General features: G+C 40.2%; 1 protein-coding gene across 9 annotated transcripts in view; it reads left to right on the top strand.

Annotated features, from left to right (window-relative positions):
- Window positions 1-16,520: 16,520 nt before the first annotated feature.
- ANO4 (anoctamin 4) overlaps window positions 16,521-21,732 on the top strand; it is a 329,614-nt gene continuing 324,402 nt past the window's right edge. For 3 of the 9 annotated variants that reach the window (XR_005656166.1, XM_039877985.1, XM_039877983.1), the window contains exon 1: window positions 16,522-17,112. Coding sequence is in view for 8 of the 9 variants with exons in the window: in XM_039877985.1 (XP_039733919.1) it covers window positions 16,992-17,112 (121 nt within the window). In the remaining variant the exon portion in view is untranslated. Of the gene's footprint in view, window positions 17,113-21,732 lie in introns of all 9 variants that reach the window. The other 6 variants (XM_039877984.1, XM_039877989.1, XM_039877979.1 and 3 more) reach the window with 4 other exon arrangements.

Here is a 21,732-nt window from a genome sequence, read left to right as displayed (position 1 = left end):
AAGTATGGGAGTACTTGCAATTATACGCATGAACTATCTTGTCCGATACTGTTAGAGACCTTGAGCAGAGTATTTCATGTAGAAGATTATTAACACTGGCTGAGGACAGCTTGGAACATCTTTATAATTATTCTAAGAAATCCAAAGTGGTCACATACAGCTTGAATTTTTTTCTGCTTACAGTATGCCCAAAAGGAATACTGGAGTGGAAATGGGGGGTTGGCGTAGCAGCAGCTACACCCACAAAACATTTCAGCCTGATAGGTCTGTTCACTTGGCTACACTTGTGGTTTGTTCTTGAATTTTTGCTTTTATTTCTCTTTTTGTTCAGAAAGTAGATTGTACTCTCCCCAATATCTGTAATGGTTGCTAAGTCCAGCAAATTTCTTTAAGAGGTTCCCTGCTAAGAACCTCCCATTTAGCAAACCAAACCGTTAAATGAAAGAGGTGTTGAATTATTGGAACTTTTGCTTGGCAAATGCAACACAGTGACCCAAAGAAAGATTTTTGAAAAATAAAGCTCATTCTCCTCAGTTGGAATAAAACTGCTCAGCAAGGAATCAAATTGACCCTCTGTCAGCATGATCTTCTTTAGAGAAAGACGTTGTGTTCTATCCACAAATGAATCTAGCCAAGCAAACCAGGGAAAAACGAAAAGCCTCACCAGCTTTCCTATTGATTCGAAAATTACCTTCTCAAAGAAGGTGAGAAGGAGAGCTCACATCTCTAGTCTACAAACCGCTTTCGCTCATGGGCAGGAAGAAAAAAAGGATATGGTGTCTCCATTAAGCTTAGACTATTCTCAGAAATCATGTCAGAAATGCACGTGGGGTTGGAAATAGGGGAGAATGGATGACTCAGGATTTCTCATAAAGGATGCAAAACACCTTCCAGGTGGTTCCCTTGACTAAAGCGGAGATCAGAAATGATTAAACAAAGTTAGCAACTGAAGATAATCAGTGACTATAGGGAATGAGGTACTGGAGGCCTCAGTGTTGCCATAAACTAGGTTTGAAGGTTACTAGGGTTTATAATAAATATGAGAGAGGAGATATAGAGTGCAGGTAAATTACAAGACATTAAGAGTTGGGTGCAGGAGAATTCATATATTTTTAAATCAATCCTATCGAGAGATAACTTAAGAACAATAAAATGCACACATTTTAAATGTATAGTTTAAGAGTTTTGATAAGTGTATATACCCATGCCACCACCACTATTGATAGATAGGACATTTTCCATCATCCTCCAAGTTTCCTTTTTTTACCCATTCCCATTCCTGGACTCGGGCATTCACTGATCTGTATGCTGTCACTCTAGGTTAAATTAAACTTTCCTGTGAGTTTCATGTAAATGGACTCATGCAGTATTTATACCTTTGTGTCATGCTTCTTTTGGTCAGCATAACATTTTGGGATTCATCTTTGTCGTTGCTTAGACCAGAATTAGTTCCTTTTCATTTGTCCATTTTCCAGGTGTACCACAAGTTGCTAATCTGTTTGCATATTGACATTTGAGCTGTTTACAGTTTGGGACCATTATAAATAAAGTTGCTATGAACATTAACATACAAGTCTTTATGTGGACCTATGTTTTAATTTCTTTAGGATAAATACCCAGAAGTGGAATTTCTGTTTTAAACTGTTCTCTGAAGTGGTTGTTCTATTCTACATGCCCTCCAGCATCCCTACTCACAGTAGGTATCATTAGTCTTTTAATTTTAGACATTTGAATGTGAATATGATTAAATTAATTGATACTAATAGTTGAACCACTGATAAATAAATTCCTCCAAAGGGATATTGGAAACTAAAAATAATAATTGGCTGACCAAATTTATTTGAATCTACCCCCATCTATAAATCTGCAATTTATGAAATTGTAGGGGAGGTAATTTTGGGTAAGAAACTTCTGGTTTTGTCTATAAATGTCAATAAAATGAAATTCACAGAGTATGCCAAAACCACACTTACGCCATTTGTGTCAATCTCTTTTATCATCATGTGAGCAGTGAAATAACCATCTCTGTAAATAGTCACTGTCAAAGTGCTAAAACGACCTACCTGCGAGTCAGCTAGACAGACCATGGCCTTGATGGACAGTTGCTTCATTCTCTTTTATGTAGTAGCAGCTAGAAATACTACGAAGTGAAGAAACTCCTAGTTCCTGGTCACAGAAGCTAGGAGATAATAGTGATTCTTTTCTTGGGGAAGTTGTTTTTCTGGTGGTGTTGAAAGGAAGTAAGCCTGTTTCTTCTGAAATTGTGGAGATTCCTGAGCTAGATCCTGGATAGGTGGATAGATGAGTGAATGGGTGGACGGATGGATGGATGGACAGATGGATGGGTGGATGAGTGGATGGATAACCAGCCATTTAGAGGGACTTTTATCTATGTCAGAACAACAGATGAAGGAGAAGCAATAAATAGTGCGGTAGAAAGTGTGCATTGAATGGGAAGAGTGAAAAGAGAAATCAAGAGATAATAGATAACTTTAGTTAGCAGATAAATTAAGAAAAGAAGAAATAAAACCACACAAAAGAAGCTGTTTGCAGCAGAGGATCACATACCCCTTTCAATACATATAACCCTGGGGACGAGACAGGGTAAGAGAGCTGGGAGCTGGTTCAGCACCCGGCATTGCTGTACAGTTTATCAGAGGGTGATGGGCAAGGTCTCAAGGCAGGAGAGAGAAATATCTTTGCTGGTTGCCTTCCCTCTACACTCCACTCTCCTGGACAGCATTCCACTGTCTCCGTGTCAAATGGAAAAAAAAGATGTGACCATCATTAAACTCAGTGCGATGGTTTTGAAACTTATTATTGAGATATAATTCACATAATATAAAACTGATCCTTTTAACACGTACAATTCAGTGGTTTTCAGTATAGTTAGAATTGTGCAAACATCACCACTATCTAATTCCAGCATATTTTCCTGATCCCCAAAAGAAACCCCATACCCATTAGCTGTCACTCCCCATTTCTTTCTCCTTCCATGCCCCTGGCGACCACTATCTACTTAAAAAAAATTTTTTTTAGAGCAGTTTTAGCTTTACAACAAAATTGAGAGGAAAGTACATAGATTTCCCATATACCCCCTATTCCCACATGTGCATAGCTTCCCCCATTATCAACATCACTCACCAGAATGGAACATTTTTAGGAGGGGTGAATTTACACTGATACATCATAATTACCCAAAGCTCATACTTTCCTTTTGGATTCACTCTTTGGTGTTGAATGTTCTATGAGTTTTGACAAATGTATAATTTCATATATTCATTCTTATCATAGCATACAGAGTATTCTCACTGCCCTAAAACGCTTCTGCTTTGCCTATTCATCTCTCCCTGTCCTAACCCTTACACCATCTTTCTGTCTCTATTGGTTTGCCTATTCGGGGCATCTCATATAAGTGGAATCAAATATATGGTCTTTTGTCTGGCTTCTTTCCCTTAGCATAATATGTTTTTTTTTTTAAATATATAAACTTTATTTTTCATGGCAGTTTTAGTTTACAGAAAAACTGAGAGGGAAGTAGAGAGTTCCCATACCTTCTTTCTCCACCCTTTACACAGAGTTCCCGTTGCTTTTTTTTTTTTTAAACTATTTTAACCATTTTTTTAATGTGCAGTTTAATAGTTAATTATATTTACACTGTTGTGTCAGCACATTTCTTTCTTTCTTTTTTTTTTTTTTTTTTTTTTTTAAGGTAGGCTGGAGAGTGATCTTTAAATCAAGGAGAAAAGAGTTGTATCCTCCCCAGAACCAAGAGCTCCCAGCCTTTAGTCAGATACTCGTTTGCCGTTATCATAGGGCACCCTAGAGGCAGCAGCTGGCTGGGATTCATGCCTCTTTGCCTTTTAGGAAGCTCCCTTAAAGGCCTGGGATGGGCTCTTGGGAGCAGTGGTGACTCTCCAAGAATATGCCTTCTCCTCCCTGACCTTGTCGCATTGATTTGTTCCCCTCCACTTCGGTAAATATTTTAAGGCACTGAATTGAATTTTAAAGATCAGAGGCTTATTTTTATCCCTAATTAAATTTAGCAGAGTTAATATTGAAAGCACTAAATTATTCAACTCTAAGTACTCGTTAAGTCTTTCTAAAACTAATTTAATTGTTTATTTGTAATACATTTGTCTCTTCTGAGCATAGAGGCCACCTGACTTAAAAGATTTGGAATAGTGATAATATTCTTAAACTTTGGAGATTTTTGAGAACATGGAGGGTAATTAGGAATGATTCCTGGGGGACTGGATCACTTTTCATGAGTACAGAGGACACATCAGAGAAAAGTATAAAGACATAATAAGATGTTCTTTGCATTTTTAGTTAATCTAGATCTACTAGAAAAGACACTGGATTGGAAATAATCACTACCATTTGTTGCATGATTAGTATGTACCAGATATTGTACTAAGCATTTTCACATGTGTTTTCTCTTTTAAAATTCACAGTAATCTTATGAGACTCACCATCAGCAGGTCAAGACTTTCTCAGAGCTACAAGATAGCTTGAGGCTCCTTCTTCCTAGTCTCTTTCCCAGGTGTTGGACCTGCACTGTGATTCGAAAGTGCTCCCAGCCTACTCTTGTCCCCATCCCATTTCTCCTTCACAGAAATTTCCCTCCAGAAATATTTTGGACACCTCATCCTGTCTTAGCTGCTGCCACTCAGAGGACCAGCACTGGCACCACTTTCAACTTTGGTGGGAGAGTCAGGAAAATATTTCAAGGGGTCCAAAAACGTCATGTACAACAAGCAATGTCTTTAGCCTCTATGGGTCCTGGCTCTCACATTTGTACTTTCCAAATGATTATGGATGATAAATATAACATGGAGTCATTTAAGAGTGTTACTGAATTTATAGCTACTTTTGTCACTATGTATATCGTCAACCAGGGAATTAAAAAAAAAAAAAGATTGATAAAGGGGCTTTTGTGCTTGAAAATGTTGGCAACCACGGGGCTTGATGCGCACTCAAGGTCTCAGGTGTGTTATCATCTGGTTCCCAGCACAGGCAGTACAGCACAGTGATTACACAGTGGTGCTGAGAGCATGAGCTTTGGCATTGGATGGGCCTGGGTTTCAATCCTTACTCTGCTTTTCCCTGGCTGCATAAGCTCAGGCAAGTTAGATAACTTCTCCAAGTGTCCGTTTCCTCCTCTATAAAATGGAAATACTAATGGCAGCTTCCTTATGGTATGGTCGTGGGAGTTAAAGGAAAAAAATAAATGTAAAGTACATTGCCTGCTTTAGAGCAAGTGCAAATAAAAGTTCATTGGAAATACTATTATTATTAGTTTCATTTTGTAAATTCATCGTCCATTCTAGCCAAAAGATTGTTTATAGTGTATTTCATAGTCTTTTAGTCTTACTTTATGAGAATACTTCTTCTTATAGATAGTAAGTACTTCTTCCTAAATTATATGGTTTATCCTTTCAAAGAAATTGCATCTCATGTTTAATACACCCCTGATTCCTTGGAGCTTTCATTTAACCACCTGGAATAACCTGGTTCTTAGTGTTCTTCCCCTTGTGTAATTTCCTTTCACAGCCTATTTGTCCCTAATGCTCAGATGAGGACCACAATGGCAACAGGAAGAACTGAGGGAATCTATTGTCACATAACCCCATCTCAAATAGATGACCGTTTCAGGCAGACAGGAAAGTTTGAGGTTTGGGAGTAGGAACGTTTTGGAATAATATAAATACTTGCTTATTTGAGTGCTGAATTTACAGTTGACGGCAAAGAGTCTTCTGGGGTGGCTCATTAGCAGGACAGGTGCAAGGATAGCTCTTCTAATTAGTGTTAGGAATCCCCATTCTTGATTTCTATTAAGAATTAGAGAAAAGCTTTGCTATCTATCTGATTACACAAAAAGACTGGACTGACGAGGGGTAACCAATAGTAATGTTTTTAGCCGACTGTAATAAAATACATGACCTCAGTGGCTTAGCCAAACAGGAGTTTATTTTTCTCATATAAAACAAAGTCAATAAGCAGATGGTTGCTAGTTTTGGTTTCGCCTCAAGAATGTCTGTGCTTATATTCCTGAGATTCTTTTTGCTTTCCATTTATTGTCCCAAAATAATTACAGAAATTCCAATTATCATGCTCACAGTCAAGGCAAGAAAAAGAGGAAGGAGTGGGGCAATAACCAGTTCCAGCAGATTCCCAGCAGACATCAGTAGGAGCAAATTCTGTGCATATTTCTCATTGACTAGGACTGCTATGCATGGGGTCTCATTGAACTGCAAAGGAAGCTGGGAAATGAAGTATCTGGCTGGGAACTTTGCTATACCGGGCACAATTCCATAGTAAGGGAAAGTGGAGAAAGTACATTGGGAAGGTAACCAACACAACCTGTTCTCCAAGGCAAACCTAAGGCATGTTTTCGAAGTGTATGTCTTGAATCTACTTACTTTTTTTCTTTGTGGGAAGAATGAGAGGAACAATGTTGTAGTGAATATATTGGAGATGAAAACAAATCACGACAAACTTCAAAGAGGTGTCCATAATATTCTCCCTATTTAAGCTTCCATTATGTTGAAAAATATTTGTGGTAAAACTTAAAAATCATGTTTTTAGTCATGAAGAAATTTTTGCTGTCATAACATCATGGCAATATGATTTACCCACAATCACAGAATTACAGAACATAATAGAGATTTTTGGGAAATCACCTTGATTTCTCTGAAACAACATGTTATATTTAGGGAAAAGTATATCCTGGAATTTTCAGTTGGGATTCACTGAAATTAGTTGTCTCCAAATTTATAATTTAATTTTAAGTTTTAAAAAAGCTTCAAACAGGAGCTTAAGCAGAATATAAATAGATCGTAGACTCCTGAGGTGTGCGATATAAAATAGGTCATGCCTCAGGAGTTCCTTATGAAGATGCCTGCAACATGAACTTTTGGACCCTGATTCTGCAAAAATTACCCATCTTCAGAAGTAGGTAAAATTTTGAAAGCTGGGCAAGTATCTGTCTGAGCTTTTTCTCATCTGTGTGGTATTTAACTATTTTTTTCAGAAATGACGATGGAAATATGTAGTTATTATTTCAGTTTTATTTTAAATCTTGCTTAAAAATTAATTACATGTTTATCATGGGTAAAATAAATATAATTATTTGGCTTGTGACATATATTTTACATTACTTATATAATTCTCCTCTTCCCTAATATCTTTCGTATGTTTACATTGTTTAGCCCTCATATTTGCCTTTTAAAACTTGGTGATATTTTTCAATTATGTTCTTCATGGAAAATTTGACAACTACAGAAAAGTAAAAAAGAAAATCTCTTAATTTACGACACGTTTATATGTTTATTTGTTTTAACTCCTATGACCACTTGGCACAGTGTCCAAGATGGATTTATACATATATACATGTATATTCCAGGTACATGCAGTGCTGCTATGTACCTGGAATGAACCAGCACCTCCCTAAATCTAAACAAATAAAATTATGTTCCAACCTAAACTGATACATTTGATGAGAGCAGTCAATTTACAGGATGATTTGAAAATGGGTATGAGGTTAGGAAGGGTGGACAAGGAGAGGCAGCTAGAAGGGGCTTTTTGTGAGTACACCTGGTACCTCATTAATTTAAAAATATATACAAATACATATTGTAACAAGAGAAATCAGGTGACATAACAGGACACAAAGATAGTCAGAGAATTGGAACTACAACTTGTGCTTCCTTGTCTTTACACTGATGAGTTCTCCCACTAAAGATGGATGTCCAGGTTGTGCAAGTGATCTGTAGACTCATTCAGCTAAAAAGCTCCCTTTTTATATTTTCATATTATATATATATGTGCTCAAGGATAGGCTGAGGATATAGAACTCTTCTAAAATAATGCCCTATTCCTTGCTTTGCTATCTTCCCTTTCCCCAGCCCCGACTCCCTCCCTCTCTCCTTTCCTTCCTTCCTTCCTTCTTCCTTCATTCCTTCCTTCATCATCCTTCCTTCCTTCCATTCCTTCCTTCCTTCCTTCTACACCATTCCTTCCTTCCTTCCTTTATTCCTTCCTTCCTTCCTTCCCTCCTCCATTTTTCTTTGCATGTGGATGTCTAGTCATTCCAGTATCATTTGTTGACAAAACTATCCTTACCTCATTGAATTACCTTGGCATCTTTGTTGAAAATCAATTGACCATCTAAGTGTGGGTCTATTTCTGGATGCTGTATTCTGTCCCATTGATCTGTATGTCTATGCTTATGCCAATACCACACTGTCTTGATTCTGTGGCTTTAGAGTACATCTTGAATCAGGTAGTGTAAATCTTCCAAGATGTTTTTTTTCTTTTAAAATTGTTTTGCTGTTCTAGGTCCTTTGTATTTCTATATAGTTTTAAAAAATTGCTTGCTATTTAACCTATAGTTCAATTTGATGAGAATTGACTTCTCAACAATACTGAGTCTTCCAATCCACAAATATGGTATATTCTACCAGTCCTTTAGGCCTTCTTTATTTTCCTTCATCAGTGTTCTCTTTTTTTAGGAACATAGACTTTGCACAATTTTCATTAAATTTATTCTTAACTATTTTTTATGCTATTGTAAATGGAACTTTAAAAAATTACTGCTGGTATATAGAAATATAACTGATTTTTATTTGGTTTTGGTAATTTGTATCTCTAAAGGAATTTGTATATTTCATGTAAGTTATCAAATTTATTGGCAAGAAATTATCATAATATTCCCTTACTATCCTTTCAATATTTGTAAGATCTATAGTAACATCCTTCCTTTAATTCCTAATATTGGTAATTTGTGTCTTTTCCCATCTTTTCTTCATCGGTTTAGCTAGATGATTTCAATTGTATTAATCTTTTCAAAGAACAAGCTTTTGGTTCTTTTTCTTTACAGCTTTTATGGTTTCTATTTCTTTGTTTTTAAATGTTATCCTTATTATTTCCTCCCTTCTACTTGCTTTGGGTTTATTCTTCTTTTGTAGAATCTTAACGTGGAAATTAAGATTATTGACTTGAGCCTTTTCTTATTTTCTAATATAGCCAGTTAAAGCTTTAAATTTCTCTGTAAGTGCTGATTTAGCTGCACCCTACAAACTATGATATGATGTTTCTTTCATTTTTTTATTCAGTTCAAAATATTTTCTAAATTCTCTTGTTATTTGTCTTTGATCCAAAGTTTATTTAGAACTGTATGTTTTATTTCCAGGTATGGAGATTCTGTTGATTTCTAATTTAATTATATTGTAATTGAGGCATATCCTCTGTAGGAACAATCTTTTAAAATTTATTGAGACTTGTTTATGGCATAGGTATAGTGTATCTTCAGTGAATGTTCCATATGTAACCGAAAATAAAATGCATTCTGTTATTGTTAGGTGAAGTGTTTTATAAATGTCATGTAGGTCAAATTGATTCATAGTGTTTTTTCAGATATATAGTCTTACTCAATTATTATTGTTATTAGAGGGAGCATTAAAATAGTCATCTATAATTGTAGAAATATTAATTTATATCTCTAGTTGAATCAGTTTTTGCTTCATGTATTTTGAAGCTGTTACTAGGTGCATAAACGTTTCGGATTGCTATGTTCTTTGATGAATTGACTCCTTTAACAGGAAATGTTCATCTTTATTATTGGCAACACTCCTTGTTTTAAACTCTATCTGATGTACTACTGCTAGCTTAATATACCTCTTCTGGCTTTCTTATTAGTAGTGTTTTCATGTTCCATTTTTCTCATCCTTTTAACCTCTCTGTGTCTTTATTAAAGCACATTTCTTGTAAACAGTATATAGTTGGGTCTTGCTTTTTTGTTTAGTCTAAAAATCTTCCTTTGGCATGTGTCACTGTTTTATATATAATTATTTATGTTGCTGGTTTTAATTCTACTTTCTCGCTATTTGTTTTCTTTTTGTTCCATCTGCTTTTTTGTTTCCCTTTTTATACTTTTCTGCCTTCTTTTGCATTGAGTATTTTCTTTTTGTATTTAATTTTATCTCCACTATTTGTTTATCTGTAACTCTGTCATTTTTTTTGTGGTTGCTTAAGGATTAGAGCATGCTCATCACATACCAGTGTGAATTAATAACATCCCTCTTCACTTGTAATGTAAGAAGCTTTCAAACAATATATGTCCTGCTTATCTCTTTCTGTCCTCTCTTCTATTATAGCTGTATAGTTTACATCTATACATTTTATAAATCCTATATAACTTCGCTATTATTTTTACTTTAAATAGTTATCTTTTAAAGAAATTAGGAAACTATATCTTCATATAACATTCTGGAAAAGGCAAAACTATGGAGACAATGAAAAGATCAATGGTTGCTAGGGGTTGGGGGCTCAGGGGTGGAGAGATGAATCGGCAGAGCATAGATGATTTTTAGGGCAGTGAATATACTCTGTATGATGCCATAATGATAGATACATGTCATTACACATTTATCCCAACTGATAGAATGTTTAGTACCAAGTGTGGACCCTAATGTGAACTATGGACTTTGAGTGATTATGATGTGCCAATGTAGGTTCATCAGTTGTAACAACTGTGCTGCTCCGGTGGGGAGTTGATCGTGCAGGAGGCCGTGCATGAATGGGGGCCGGGGTTACGTTGGAAATCTCTGTACCTTTTCTTCAATTTTGCTGTGAAGCTAAAATGCTCTAAAAAAATAGTCCTAATTTAAAAAATAAAATTCTGTCTTTTTTTTTGCCTGATGCCTCCAAAAGGCTTACAGCAAAGTAGAAAAATGTTCCATTCCAAACTCAGGCGTTACAGTCCTCATCCAGAACCTGCAATTGAGGTGGTCAAACACTGGCCTGGCAACCTCCTGCCCCACATCCACTTTAAGAATATCATGTTGAAAATGAGAAGGATGAATTACCAGATTCCTGGGAGCTGAGAGAAGAATCACAATCAGCTAGTCAGAGAACATGCATTGCCTGTGTCACAGGAAGTTCAGATAAATGTTCCCAGAGGAGAAATCTCTGAGGAACTTACAAAAGTGCCCCACGAGAGAGAGAAGGGTCTAACCTGACATGAAAGACCGAATTTGTTGTGATCCAGTGTTAGCTCTTTTGGGCCTTGGGTTATTTCACCAATTGGAGAAACTTCAAGTTTCAAGTCAAAAAATGGAGAATTGTGGAGCTCTTTGATTCAACGCGTTCCTTTTACTTCAGGACTCTGTGGCCCCTGGTTTTTAAATCTTCTCTGGGTTTTGTTTACATTTTATTTCTTAGTTTGCTTTTCTGCAGCAGAGGCAAATATGTTCCTCCCTAATGACTTTACTCTTCTCACATGAAATTTATTCTCAGTAGGCAGCCAGCACAATCCGTTCAGCATTTTTCTCAGTTATTAGTTTATTTATTTTGGATGATTTGGTTGATGGTATTTTAAAAATCCCTTGGAGTTTACCACCCCTCCCCCATAAATGTTCTATTAAACAAATATTTTAAATATCTCTTATTAGGAAGTGCTCATAAGTAGAGGGTTACACGGCATTCCCAAATATCAGCTTCCTACAAGTATTCTGATAATCCCATTGTATTTCCTTTCGCTTTTCTCAGTAGGGAGTTAGAAACTAAAATATGCTTGGGATGAAAAGGTCTAGTTTGTTTTATGGAGTGAATAGGAAGTTCAGTGGTTTGGATGTCTGGGTTGGGCACGCGTGAAGCAGGGCCAATACAGCCAGGACGCACTGATGCCAGTCTTAAAGCATTGAGGTAGCTCCATACTGGTTGGTAATAAACAGGCAGCACCCCAAGACACTCATTGCCTGGCACCTTGGTTCCCTTGGTTTCCTTGGACAACCTAGCAGGTAAGGGGTTAAGCCTGGCATGCCTGGGGCCCCTGTTTAATTTGCTAGTGCCTGGTGTAGTTTTGGCTGTTCAATATTATGAATATTACCCCTTGATGAAAGGAATGGAAAGGAATTACCACTTGATTTTCTTGGCAGTCCTGAGGGAATCCTGAAAAACTGGAAATAAAAACAATATGGGTTAACGTCTATTAAGAACTGTTCTAAAGGCTTTATACATATTTACTCATTCGACCCCTTCAACTATCTTGTGCTGCAGCTATTATTAGTTACCCCCATTTTGCAGATGTGAAACTGAGGTCCGGGTTAACTTATTTGCTCAAGGTTACAGTGGTGGAGTTTGGGATTTGAATTCAGGCTAACCCCAGAACCAGTGCTCTTTTCTAATTCTCTTCAAGCTCTGATCTTCCATGAGTCTCTAAGCAATGAACATTTATTAAGCTCCTGATATGGAGAGCTCTGTATAAAAGCACTGCGGGCAAAATAAAGGAAAATAAGACCTAAATTCTGTCTTTGCATAGCGAATGCAGTCGAGCTCCTCCTCTCCTATTCCGGACAGCATGAGTCCCACACAATCCCTTTCTGTGTCAGAGAGACCATTTAATGAGCAAATTCCAGAGAAAATAGTTGGTATAAAGGACTCTTTTTGATAGTGTTCATTGAAAATCAGAAGGGCAATATTTTCATAGGTTGCTTTCTAGTACGTGGGATTTGTTTTTTGATATAGAAATTTCTGCTTTTCACGTTGATATGAAAATTTTGGTAATGTTTTTCATAAATATGAATTCAGAATAAGGTGGGTCAACTTGAACTTCATGCAAATGAATATGAATATAAAACATTTTCACCTGCACAGGCATTGCAACACTCAGAATTTTAGGATGAGATACATGTGTCTGTTTTCAGAAAACAATGGTATATCATTTATATAATGTATCAATGTAAATTATGTTTAAGATAAATATGATTGAATCCTATAATAAATTTTTTCAGTTATTAATGCATGGGATTTTATAACAAGGCAATGCTTCCGAAACAAATTCTATTTTATCCTAATTTCAGTTAAGTTGCCATGATAATAGTTAGTGTGATACGTTCTAAGAAGCATTCATGCAAGGACAGAATGCATGAAGTGGTCTCCAAACATGTTTTACAGGTGAAAGCTTTTCTGTTATAAATGGAAGAGAAATTTTTCATGGAACTTGAGAAATGGAGGCTGGGAAGCCAGAACTAAAATTACCTGCTCTCTTCCTTTGGATAAAAACTTATGTTTACTCCTGCAGTTTGTTTTAACTGGCTGGCCTTGATGTACTTAGGAAAAAACCTCACTTAGACTCTTCTCTACCACTGCACCTTACTGGCTTTCAGTACAACTTACCTATTTTTTCTTAAGGAACAAGTGTAAATAAAATGGTATTTTAAACAGAAGTTTTAGAAGGCAAAACAATCAGGTGGTCTATGTATGTTCAACAACATTTGGAATCATATCATGAGCTCTAGCATCTGGTTTCAAATCTTGGATCCATCCCTTATGAATAGTTAATTAGCTGCTTGGTGACTCAGTTTCCCTGTCAAATGGTGATAACAATAGTATCTATTTCATTAGTCTTAATATTGGTTAAGAGTGTATATATATGATATAAAGATATAGCACTTTATATGTAAGTGCTTAAATGTATAAAGAATAAATATGATATATATATATATATATATATATATATATATATATATATATATATATATATATACATGAACAGTTCATGGTACATGACAAACTTCGGCAACATTCATTGTTACAAATCTGCCCAATTTTAAAGGGATGTGTCATAAACATTCGTTTAAGGTCCTAAAATATAAACTTGATATATCTGCTTCTTTGACATCTTACTACTTTTCTCCCAGAAAATTAATTTGAATATTATTTCCATTTAAAAACTCCAAATTTAACTGTGAAGGGCTAACAGCTTTAAATAATTGAAACCCTTGTCCAATTCCAGGAAGAGTTTCCTGGATTCTGGAATAAGAACCCTCTATTTTGTGTCCCAAAAGAACAGACAGTGCAGTTTTGTCACAGTTCTCTGGCCTGGCCAAAGTGTGTTGTACAGTGGTTCCTGTGCAACAGTCTTTCTTGAGTGAGGGTGGTGGTTAAGATCTACAGAATAGAGCCACCCGGAGCTCAGGTCTCCTATGCACTGACCCATCCCCACACCCTCCTCCTCATCATCACATGTTCTTTTCTCTCACACTCATTCAGCTAGTATTTATTGAGTAACTAATATGGGCCAACAAATGTGTTAGTATTGGGATACATTTAAATGTAAGACATGGTCCTTGCTTTCCAGCAGATGATGAATGAGTAAATAGAAAAAGATTATAATATGTGATCAATGCTATAATAAAGATATTCAATGTTATGGGAATATAGGGGAGACAGAAACACAAAAGCTTTGATCAGTCAATAGCAATATTTTAAAATGTTCAATTTGTTAAATCTTTAACAATGGATCAAATTCTAAGTTGATTGCAAGCAAATGAAAATTAAGTTACTTTTCAGATTCAAATGGTTTTTAAAAATGAGTAATTTTAGAGTAGTTACTAAACTATAAAATTAAAATGTTATTAAAAATTTTAATCACAGAGAATCAGTCTCTTCAAATGTCAAATGCAATATAATGATGTTCAGGGTAGTTAACAGTTAAAGTTCAGAGCATGCTGAAAAGAGAATGAGTTTTCCTCACTCTATCATCTGAACAAAGCATTTTCCTGGAAAGATTTAGAGCACAGCTTTCGTCAAGGTTGTGGCAGTTCATATTTTACTCCTGAAAACATGGACAATGAATAAAACATAAGAACATTTGAATGACAAGCTTGTCTTTAAGAAATTTTATTGGCAACAACACAAATCCTGGACTTCATCTTTCAAATGTCATCTCCTTGGTGAAGTCATCTGTGAATGCTGCAAACACAGAAGAACCACTGCTCCCTGTCCTTCATCGCGGTATCATTAATTCTTTATTGGCCTTTGTTTCCCTCAAGAGTGTGAGGTAGGGAGACCAAGCCCTCCTGCAGCAGACCAGGAGACAGGGAGGCCGCTTAAAGAGCTCACTGTCACTTGATGGCACAGGCCTGCTAATAACAGGAAGGATCTCAGCACAGCTGACAAGGAAGGAATGAGGTCTATTTGTCCATCAATTTCTCAACCAAGAAACCCCGGTGTTCTCAATCTTAATTCTATTGAGTAGATTGAATATCTCAAGGACTTGGAATGGTAGCGTGGGCAGAAGTTCAGGTGGCCTTAAGAGAGGTTAATTAATCAGGCACTAAGTTTTTGTTCCTGCTAATTAGAAAGAGCTGCCAAGAAGAATTAAAGTGCAATTTGTAACTCATTCTGATTGTCCTTCCTCATGACCCTACCTGAGCTAAAACTTAGAGGTAAAGAGAGGAGAAAGGGTCAGAGGTTGGAAGACACCTTGCAAATGGCCTTGGATCCTAGCAGAGGCACAGAAGGGACTCCAGGAAGCAGCTGGGGTGGTGGTGATGGGGGTGCGGGGCGGGGAGGTGGGAAGCAAGGAGGCTGCCAAGGATGTAAAGGGTGCTTGGGGGTGCACTGGTAGAGAGGGCAGGCCTGCCCTGCAGACCGCCCCGGGGCTAGATATGGCAATGACAATTCGGGTGGACTGTGAGGTTGAAGGGACCTGGGGGGAGAGGTAGGTGGGGGTCCTCACAGGGCAAGCTCCAGGCAGAGAGCAGCGTTCAAAACAGAGCCTCACTGATACGGCCCGCATCCTACCCGATCCCTCCCACTGTCCTGTGAGGTGGGCATGGCAGTAACAACGGTTACCGCCACTTTACAGTTAGGGAAAATGAAGGCTCAGAGGGACGCTAAGGTCGCAAGAGGAAAAGCTGGCGGCTGTTTAGGCCGGCAAGCGCCGAGGGAGTGCGGTGGCAACCGCTGGAGTGCTCCGGAAGCTTCCTAAAGAAGAACGTGGTTTGGCCTCCGTCCGATTTCCTTACTACCCCCACCGGAGTTGGCACAACCCCAAACGTAGTTAAATAGCTTCGACAGCATAGTCCCCCAATTCCTTGGGCGCTGGCGTTTTTCAAGGCCGCGATTCCCCAGCGACCAGGTCAGTCCCAAGCCAGGAAGCCCCGGGCACGCTCACGGTGTGGTGGTGACTTTACACTCGGGAATTGGAAAGCCTGGGTCCGGTGCGCCTGACCCAGAGGGGACACTGGGCAGTTTCCACTTTTCTCTTTTTTTCCCTCCTCTCTCGCCCCAATCCCCTTACTATGGGTACCGATGGCTTCTGGGGTCTCTTTCTCTCTCCCCCAATCTCCATTTCCCAGCCAGCTGATTACAGAGAATCTTCACGATAGGGTGGTTGGACTTCCAGGGAGGGCGAGCTGAGAGAGGCTCGGACATTGAGTCATTCAACAAGCATTGTTTGAGTTCGCCCCCGGATCGAGCCTGGGGGCAGAGCAGAATAGGACGATGGTACCCCCTCGTGGGGAGACACGCACGAATGACAGTGATGTGCTGGAATGGTCTGAACTGTTGGTGTCAGAACTCAGTACTTAGCGGTTAACGACTTCATTAATAAAACTCCGCAAGACAGAGTAGCCACTCTTCCCTGGACGTTGGCCTCGGAGGCAAACCCTTCCCGAGACCGTCCGCTAGGGTGGGGATCGCGCCGGAGTCACAGGCGTCCGGACCCGCCCCTGCGTCCCCAGGCGTGCTCTCCAGGGGAACCTCCCTACCAGGGAAGCCGAAGGCTCGAGGCTGGGGAGGCTGTTGCACGCCCCGGACTCCCGGATCCCACATTTGCCCTCGTCACCCCTGCCTCCCGGACCCCGAGGGGCACCCCGTTGGCGAGGACCCAGCTGGGGTCCTGCCCGACGCCCGCGCCGCTTCCGCCGCGCGCCTCCGCCGGGCACCTCCCCTCGCCCGCCTCGCCCCTCCTCTCTCCCGGCTCCGCGTCCTCGGCTGCAGGTTCAATCCCCGCGGGGACCCGGAGCGCGGGCACCCGGAGCGCCGCGGCCGGTGTGCGCCCACACTCCCCACACTGCTGCAGCGGAGACCCGGCCGGGGGGCACCTGCGCGCTGCTGGCACGTGTCCGGGGCGACCGCGGCGGGCTAACTGGGCATGCTCAGGAGCGGGGCGGCCGGGCGCCGCGGGAGACAAGCGCATGCAATCTCGGGGCCCGGCACCGGCCGTCCAGGGGCGCCGCGCGCAGGCGGCAGCTCTCGCCGACGCTCTGGCCAGCCTGGGCAGGACGCCCGCCAGGATGGCCTCCCTGGCGGCATACGGTAACGACGGGCGGTGGCGGGCTCCTGGGGGCGGCTATGGCGGGTGGGGCTCGGGACCCGTCCGATCACCCCGGAAAACTTCGGGGTTGGCTCCGGGAAGGTCTGGAAGGGAGGGAGCCGGCTGCAGCGCGCGCCAGCCCTAGGCTTGGGGAGCCGATGCTCTGCGCAGCTGGAGGCTGCCTGGATACCTGGCAAAGGGGTGTTTGCATAAAGTGTTGGTGGAGTGAAAACACCTGAAATTTAGAGGATATCTGGGAGCTTCTGAACTCTAGAAAAATCCAGTTCGCTTCAGACCATGGAGGGGAAGGAATACCGGTGTTAAGTCCTTGTTAAGGACGAGACTCAGAGTTCGGAGATCTGCGTTCAGTCAGCGCTTCTCTGTCCCTGGCTGACCTTGGCAAGTCAAACTTTTGTTCTTGCATTACTCTATCTGTAAATTGGAGAGGAGCACGTCTTTTAAGGCAGATGCTGTGCGGTTAAATAATATGAACAAAATATGTTCTTAATACAAAAAACAAACAAACAAAAAAACTCAGCTTGGTGATAAAATTTCCATGGAAATGGAAGGCATTCTCCCTTAGTTTGTTAAAGAAATATGCAATTTTTATTGTATATTATACAATATACAGTACTGAAGGAAAACAAAATCACAGTTTGAAGATTTCAGATTCAGCTAGAAATTCCCACGCGCTGGGGAAGCCAACAAGGCTTTTTATCAATATTCCTGCTTGCATGGTAAAAGCAATTCTCTTTAATCCTTTATCAGAGATGCTGCCTCGACTGGGTTATAAGAGGCAGAAACTCAAGTAGACCTCTCTCCCTTCCCCTGGCTTGCAATCAGTTGCTGTGATAACATCAAGTTTCGGCGTTTTAAACGGAAGGTAGTGAGCGATTGTTGGGAAATGTTCTTCAGGGACATCTCCAAGCCTGGAGTTGGCGGGAGGGAAATTTCTCTTTTGCGTGGAGGTGGCTTCCTTCTCTCGCCAGTGTTGTCCACTGCTCATTTCCCCAAGGTTAAAGAGGTCGGTCTCTCAGGATTTAAACTGTTTCAAATAACCACTCAGATGGCTCTGAGGGTTTGCAGTTGACGCTTGGAAACTGCTAACAAATTATGAGCTGATTACTAATTGCATCCTAGGGGTCTTATTTGTTTTCTGCTAGGTTATAAGTTGTTCTTGCCCTTGCTGCAGATATAACATACAACATTGTGGGTACTGGGTTCCCAGCTGGGGATAATTCAAAATTCTGATGGTGTTTTAGGCATATTCATTGGTAGAAATCTATTTTTACACCCTTTCCTGTCAGAGGGATCTGACTTCTGGTTTTTATATCATGTTAGATTTCACATACTGTCCTGTGGATACTGTCAGTAACAGGTTTACTTGATAATCAGTTCCACAAATTTCTAGAAACTCTCAAAGTTTAATTGGGCACTCAGATAAAATGAAGCCAGAAATAGTGGAACTTTTTGAAAAGTATATTTCAGTAATTAAAGGAAAAGGTGGCGGATCATTATTATTATTATTTTAGTAAGAATTACACAGGTTTCTCTTCAGAACCTTAAAGGGAAATGAAACAGATTTAAATAAACATATAATTTAGAATTTGTGCTATTTTAAATATATTCTTGACACATTTTTCCATCCCTCATCCCTGAAGTGGTGAATACACTTAGCCACAATGTGCACGGGTCTGTAGCCTTGTGACTCAAGACACGACAAGATAAGTGAGCCATCAGGGAACAAGTTGAGGAAAAACAAAATTGAGCACACTGAATATATTCCTCACTCGCTAGATGCTGTTGAGATCATTATCTGATGAGAAATTGGTGCATCTCTGGAACCTTCCATAAGTAATCTCTCTGAAGGACATTAAAAAAAATGTCCTCTTTCAATTCTGTTGGATTTGAGTTTAGATATCATGATGGGGGTGATGTCGGTTTCTTGCCTGGAATTTGTAGGATTCAACTATAAAATTTCCTGATTTAATAAATGCCTGACTCCTATCTTTAGCCCAGGGTCTGCCAAAAGAATGACCAGTTATGATCCTGTGTTTAGGTTCCCAAGAAGAGAGAGAAATTTGGCTTATGTATGCATTTCATTAGCAGCAGCAGCTTCCAGTAAATCTCATTAGCTTCTCATCCAAATATTCATTTTTGATCCTATATTGGAACTTGTTCTTTATTTTAATAGGAATATTTACTTTCAGGCAGCCATCTAGACTCATGTATTCTAGAAATGTGAAATGAGATTGGGGCAATTAATAACTGTAATGTTCCCTCTAATATATGTCCAGTGGATGATGTAGTTTTTAAAATTCTGGATTTTTAATGCTTCAACCTTTTGTACTTACCACCGATTTTTCTTGTGCTTTAAATGGTTTAGGTTCATAACCGCTTTTAGCTCATTATATAACCATGTGCATGAGACCAAGGATGGGTGACAAGTCTCTTTTAGAGAGAAACGACTGGGACTTGATTCATTTTTGGCCATGCGGAAGAAGATATAGGGCCATGTCTCAGGCTGACCCAGGAAAGGACTTGTGGTTGGACTTGCCACCCTGGCATGAAGCTGTTAGCTTTGGATCTGAGGAGGCTTAATAAGGGGCCCCAGGAGCTTACAGAGCATGGGGCTTTTTCAGAAAGGGAAAGCCTCTCTGAAGAGATATTTGAGCAGAGACCTAAATGAAGAACAGGACGGAGCCATTCTATTATGTAGGAAAGAGCATTCTTGGCAAAGGGAACAGTAAGTGCAAAGGCCCTGGGGGCAGCTACGAAGGCGCCATGTTCAAGGCTAGGTGGAAGGTTAGTGTGGCTAGGACCCAGAGTGCAAGAAGACAGGAAATGCAGTTAGAGCCAGTATTGTTATAACTATCTCCCTTTATTTTTCTCCTCTCTCTTAAATCGCTTCTTGTTTGTGGGCTCCTGTTTATGTTGGTGGTTGCCTGGGTTTTGCCCTTGACTTTATAATCGTACTCTCAACTATGTGGATGACATCGATTAGACATCTATCAAATTCGAGACTATGGCCCCAAGTACAGTCAGTCTCTTAGCGAGAAACCTGTGCATTGAGGGGACAAAGTTTTCAACATTATAAACAGAAGTGTGGAGTATGCTGGGATACAAACAATAGATAGTAGAGGCACTTTATGTGAATTAGCACATTTAAATCTCAGAACCACCTTTAAGAAATTAGTCCAGTATTAGCCCCATATTCATTTGAAAAAACTCAGGCACAGACAGGTTGAAGAACTTAGCCTCACATGACAAGTGGAGAGCCCAAATGCAGGTGTAGAGAGTTTGACCGTGGAGCCTGGGGCTGGGGGTACTTAGGAAGAGGAAGAAAATAAGTGAATGTGTGGGTGGCTCTTTGGGTAATTTTAGGCAGAAGGCATGACTTGAGGAAAGGCTAAAATGGATGACCAGAAGTTCAGGACCTGTGATTGGAAGGGATTATAGGAGAGAGTTGTAGTTAGAGCTAAGCCTAACTACATGTAACGTGGCAATGGAATGAGGCAAGGAGGTGATAGCCTAGGACAACCAGCTCTGTGCTAGACTTTTCTACCTGTATGCCCCTCTAGCATCTCAAACTCAATGTGCCCAAAACAGTTCCTCTCATACCTGTTTCCTATAGAATAAGTATAGCTACTAAGCTCAAATTGTGCTCTAGACTCTAGCCTGGACCCAGGGTACCGGAATAAATGCGATCTCACTGTTTCTCTCACAGACAGCAGGGTGGGGTTCGGGAGGTAGATTTCTAAATTGAGAATTATAATGCAGTGTTGTAGGGGAGGGGCCTGGAGGAGTGAGGGATAGACCAGGAACAGTTACCTGGAGGAGACGTGTTAAAAGGCCGACTAGGAAAAGGAGCACATTCCAGGGAGGGCACCAGCATGAACAGTGTTGAGGGGAAGACATGACAGACTTAAAGGCAGCGGCTAATAGCCCAGTATTGGTAGAGCATGGCATCCAAGACAGGAGAGATTGGCAGGGGCTAGTGTGCTCTATTCAGTGCTCTTCGAATGCTCCCTTTCCAATATGCACTAACAGTGACTTTGGGCAAACTAATTCACCTCCTGTGCCTCAGTTTTCTTATCCGTAAAATGGGGTCACTGTGAGGTTTAAATGCAGTAGTACTTGTCAGTGCATGCGAGTGGTACCTAGTACTCAGTAAGCATTAGCCGCTACTGTCAACTGCGTCTCCCAGCCAATGTACTCTCAATCATGAAATCCTGTTGATTTGTATTCCTCAAAGGCTTTCTCCTCTGTTTTCCCCTCTCTCTGCCAAGTGCTCTTATGCTCCATCGTTTTCACTCTGAATGCAGTTTCAGCTTCCTCGGCTGGTCTCCCTGCCTCTAGTCCTGGCCCCTCCTGATCCCACTTGCAAGTCTGATTCTGTTATACCTCTGCTTAAAACTCTTGAAGGTCTCCTCTCTGCTTGCACATCAAAGCTTAACCTTTCTGGTTTGGCAAGCAAAGCCCTCTGGGAGCTGAATGCCCTTCTCTCCTCAGCCCCAGCACCCCCAGCACCCCCAGCACGGGGAGGTGATGTAGCGTGGTTGATTACACCAGGTTTTCTCAGGTGTCTGGACCTTGTTCTGAAACACACCTCCCTCCCCCTT

Source organism: Pteropus medius, unplaced genomic scaffold (assembly GCF_902729225.1).
Source record: "Pteropus medius unplaced genomic scaffold, Ma_sr-lr_union100, whole genome shotgun sequence".
Lineage (NCBI taxonomy): Eukaryota > Metazoa > Chordata > Mammalia > Chiroptera > Pteropodidae > Pteropus > Pteropus medius.
Note: the sequence above shows the minus strand (reverse complement) of the source record. Positions and strands in the feature narration are given on the sequence as shown.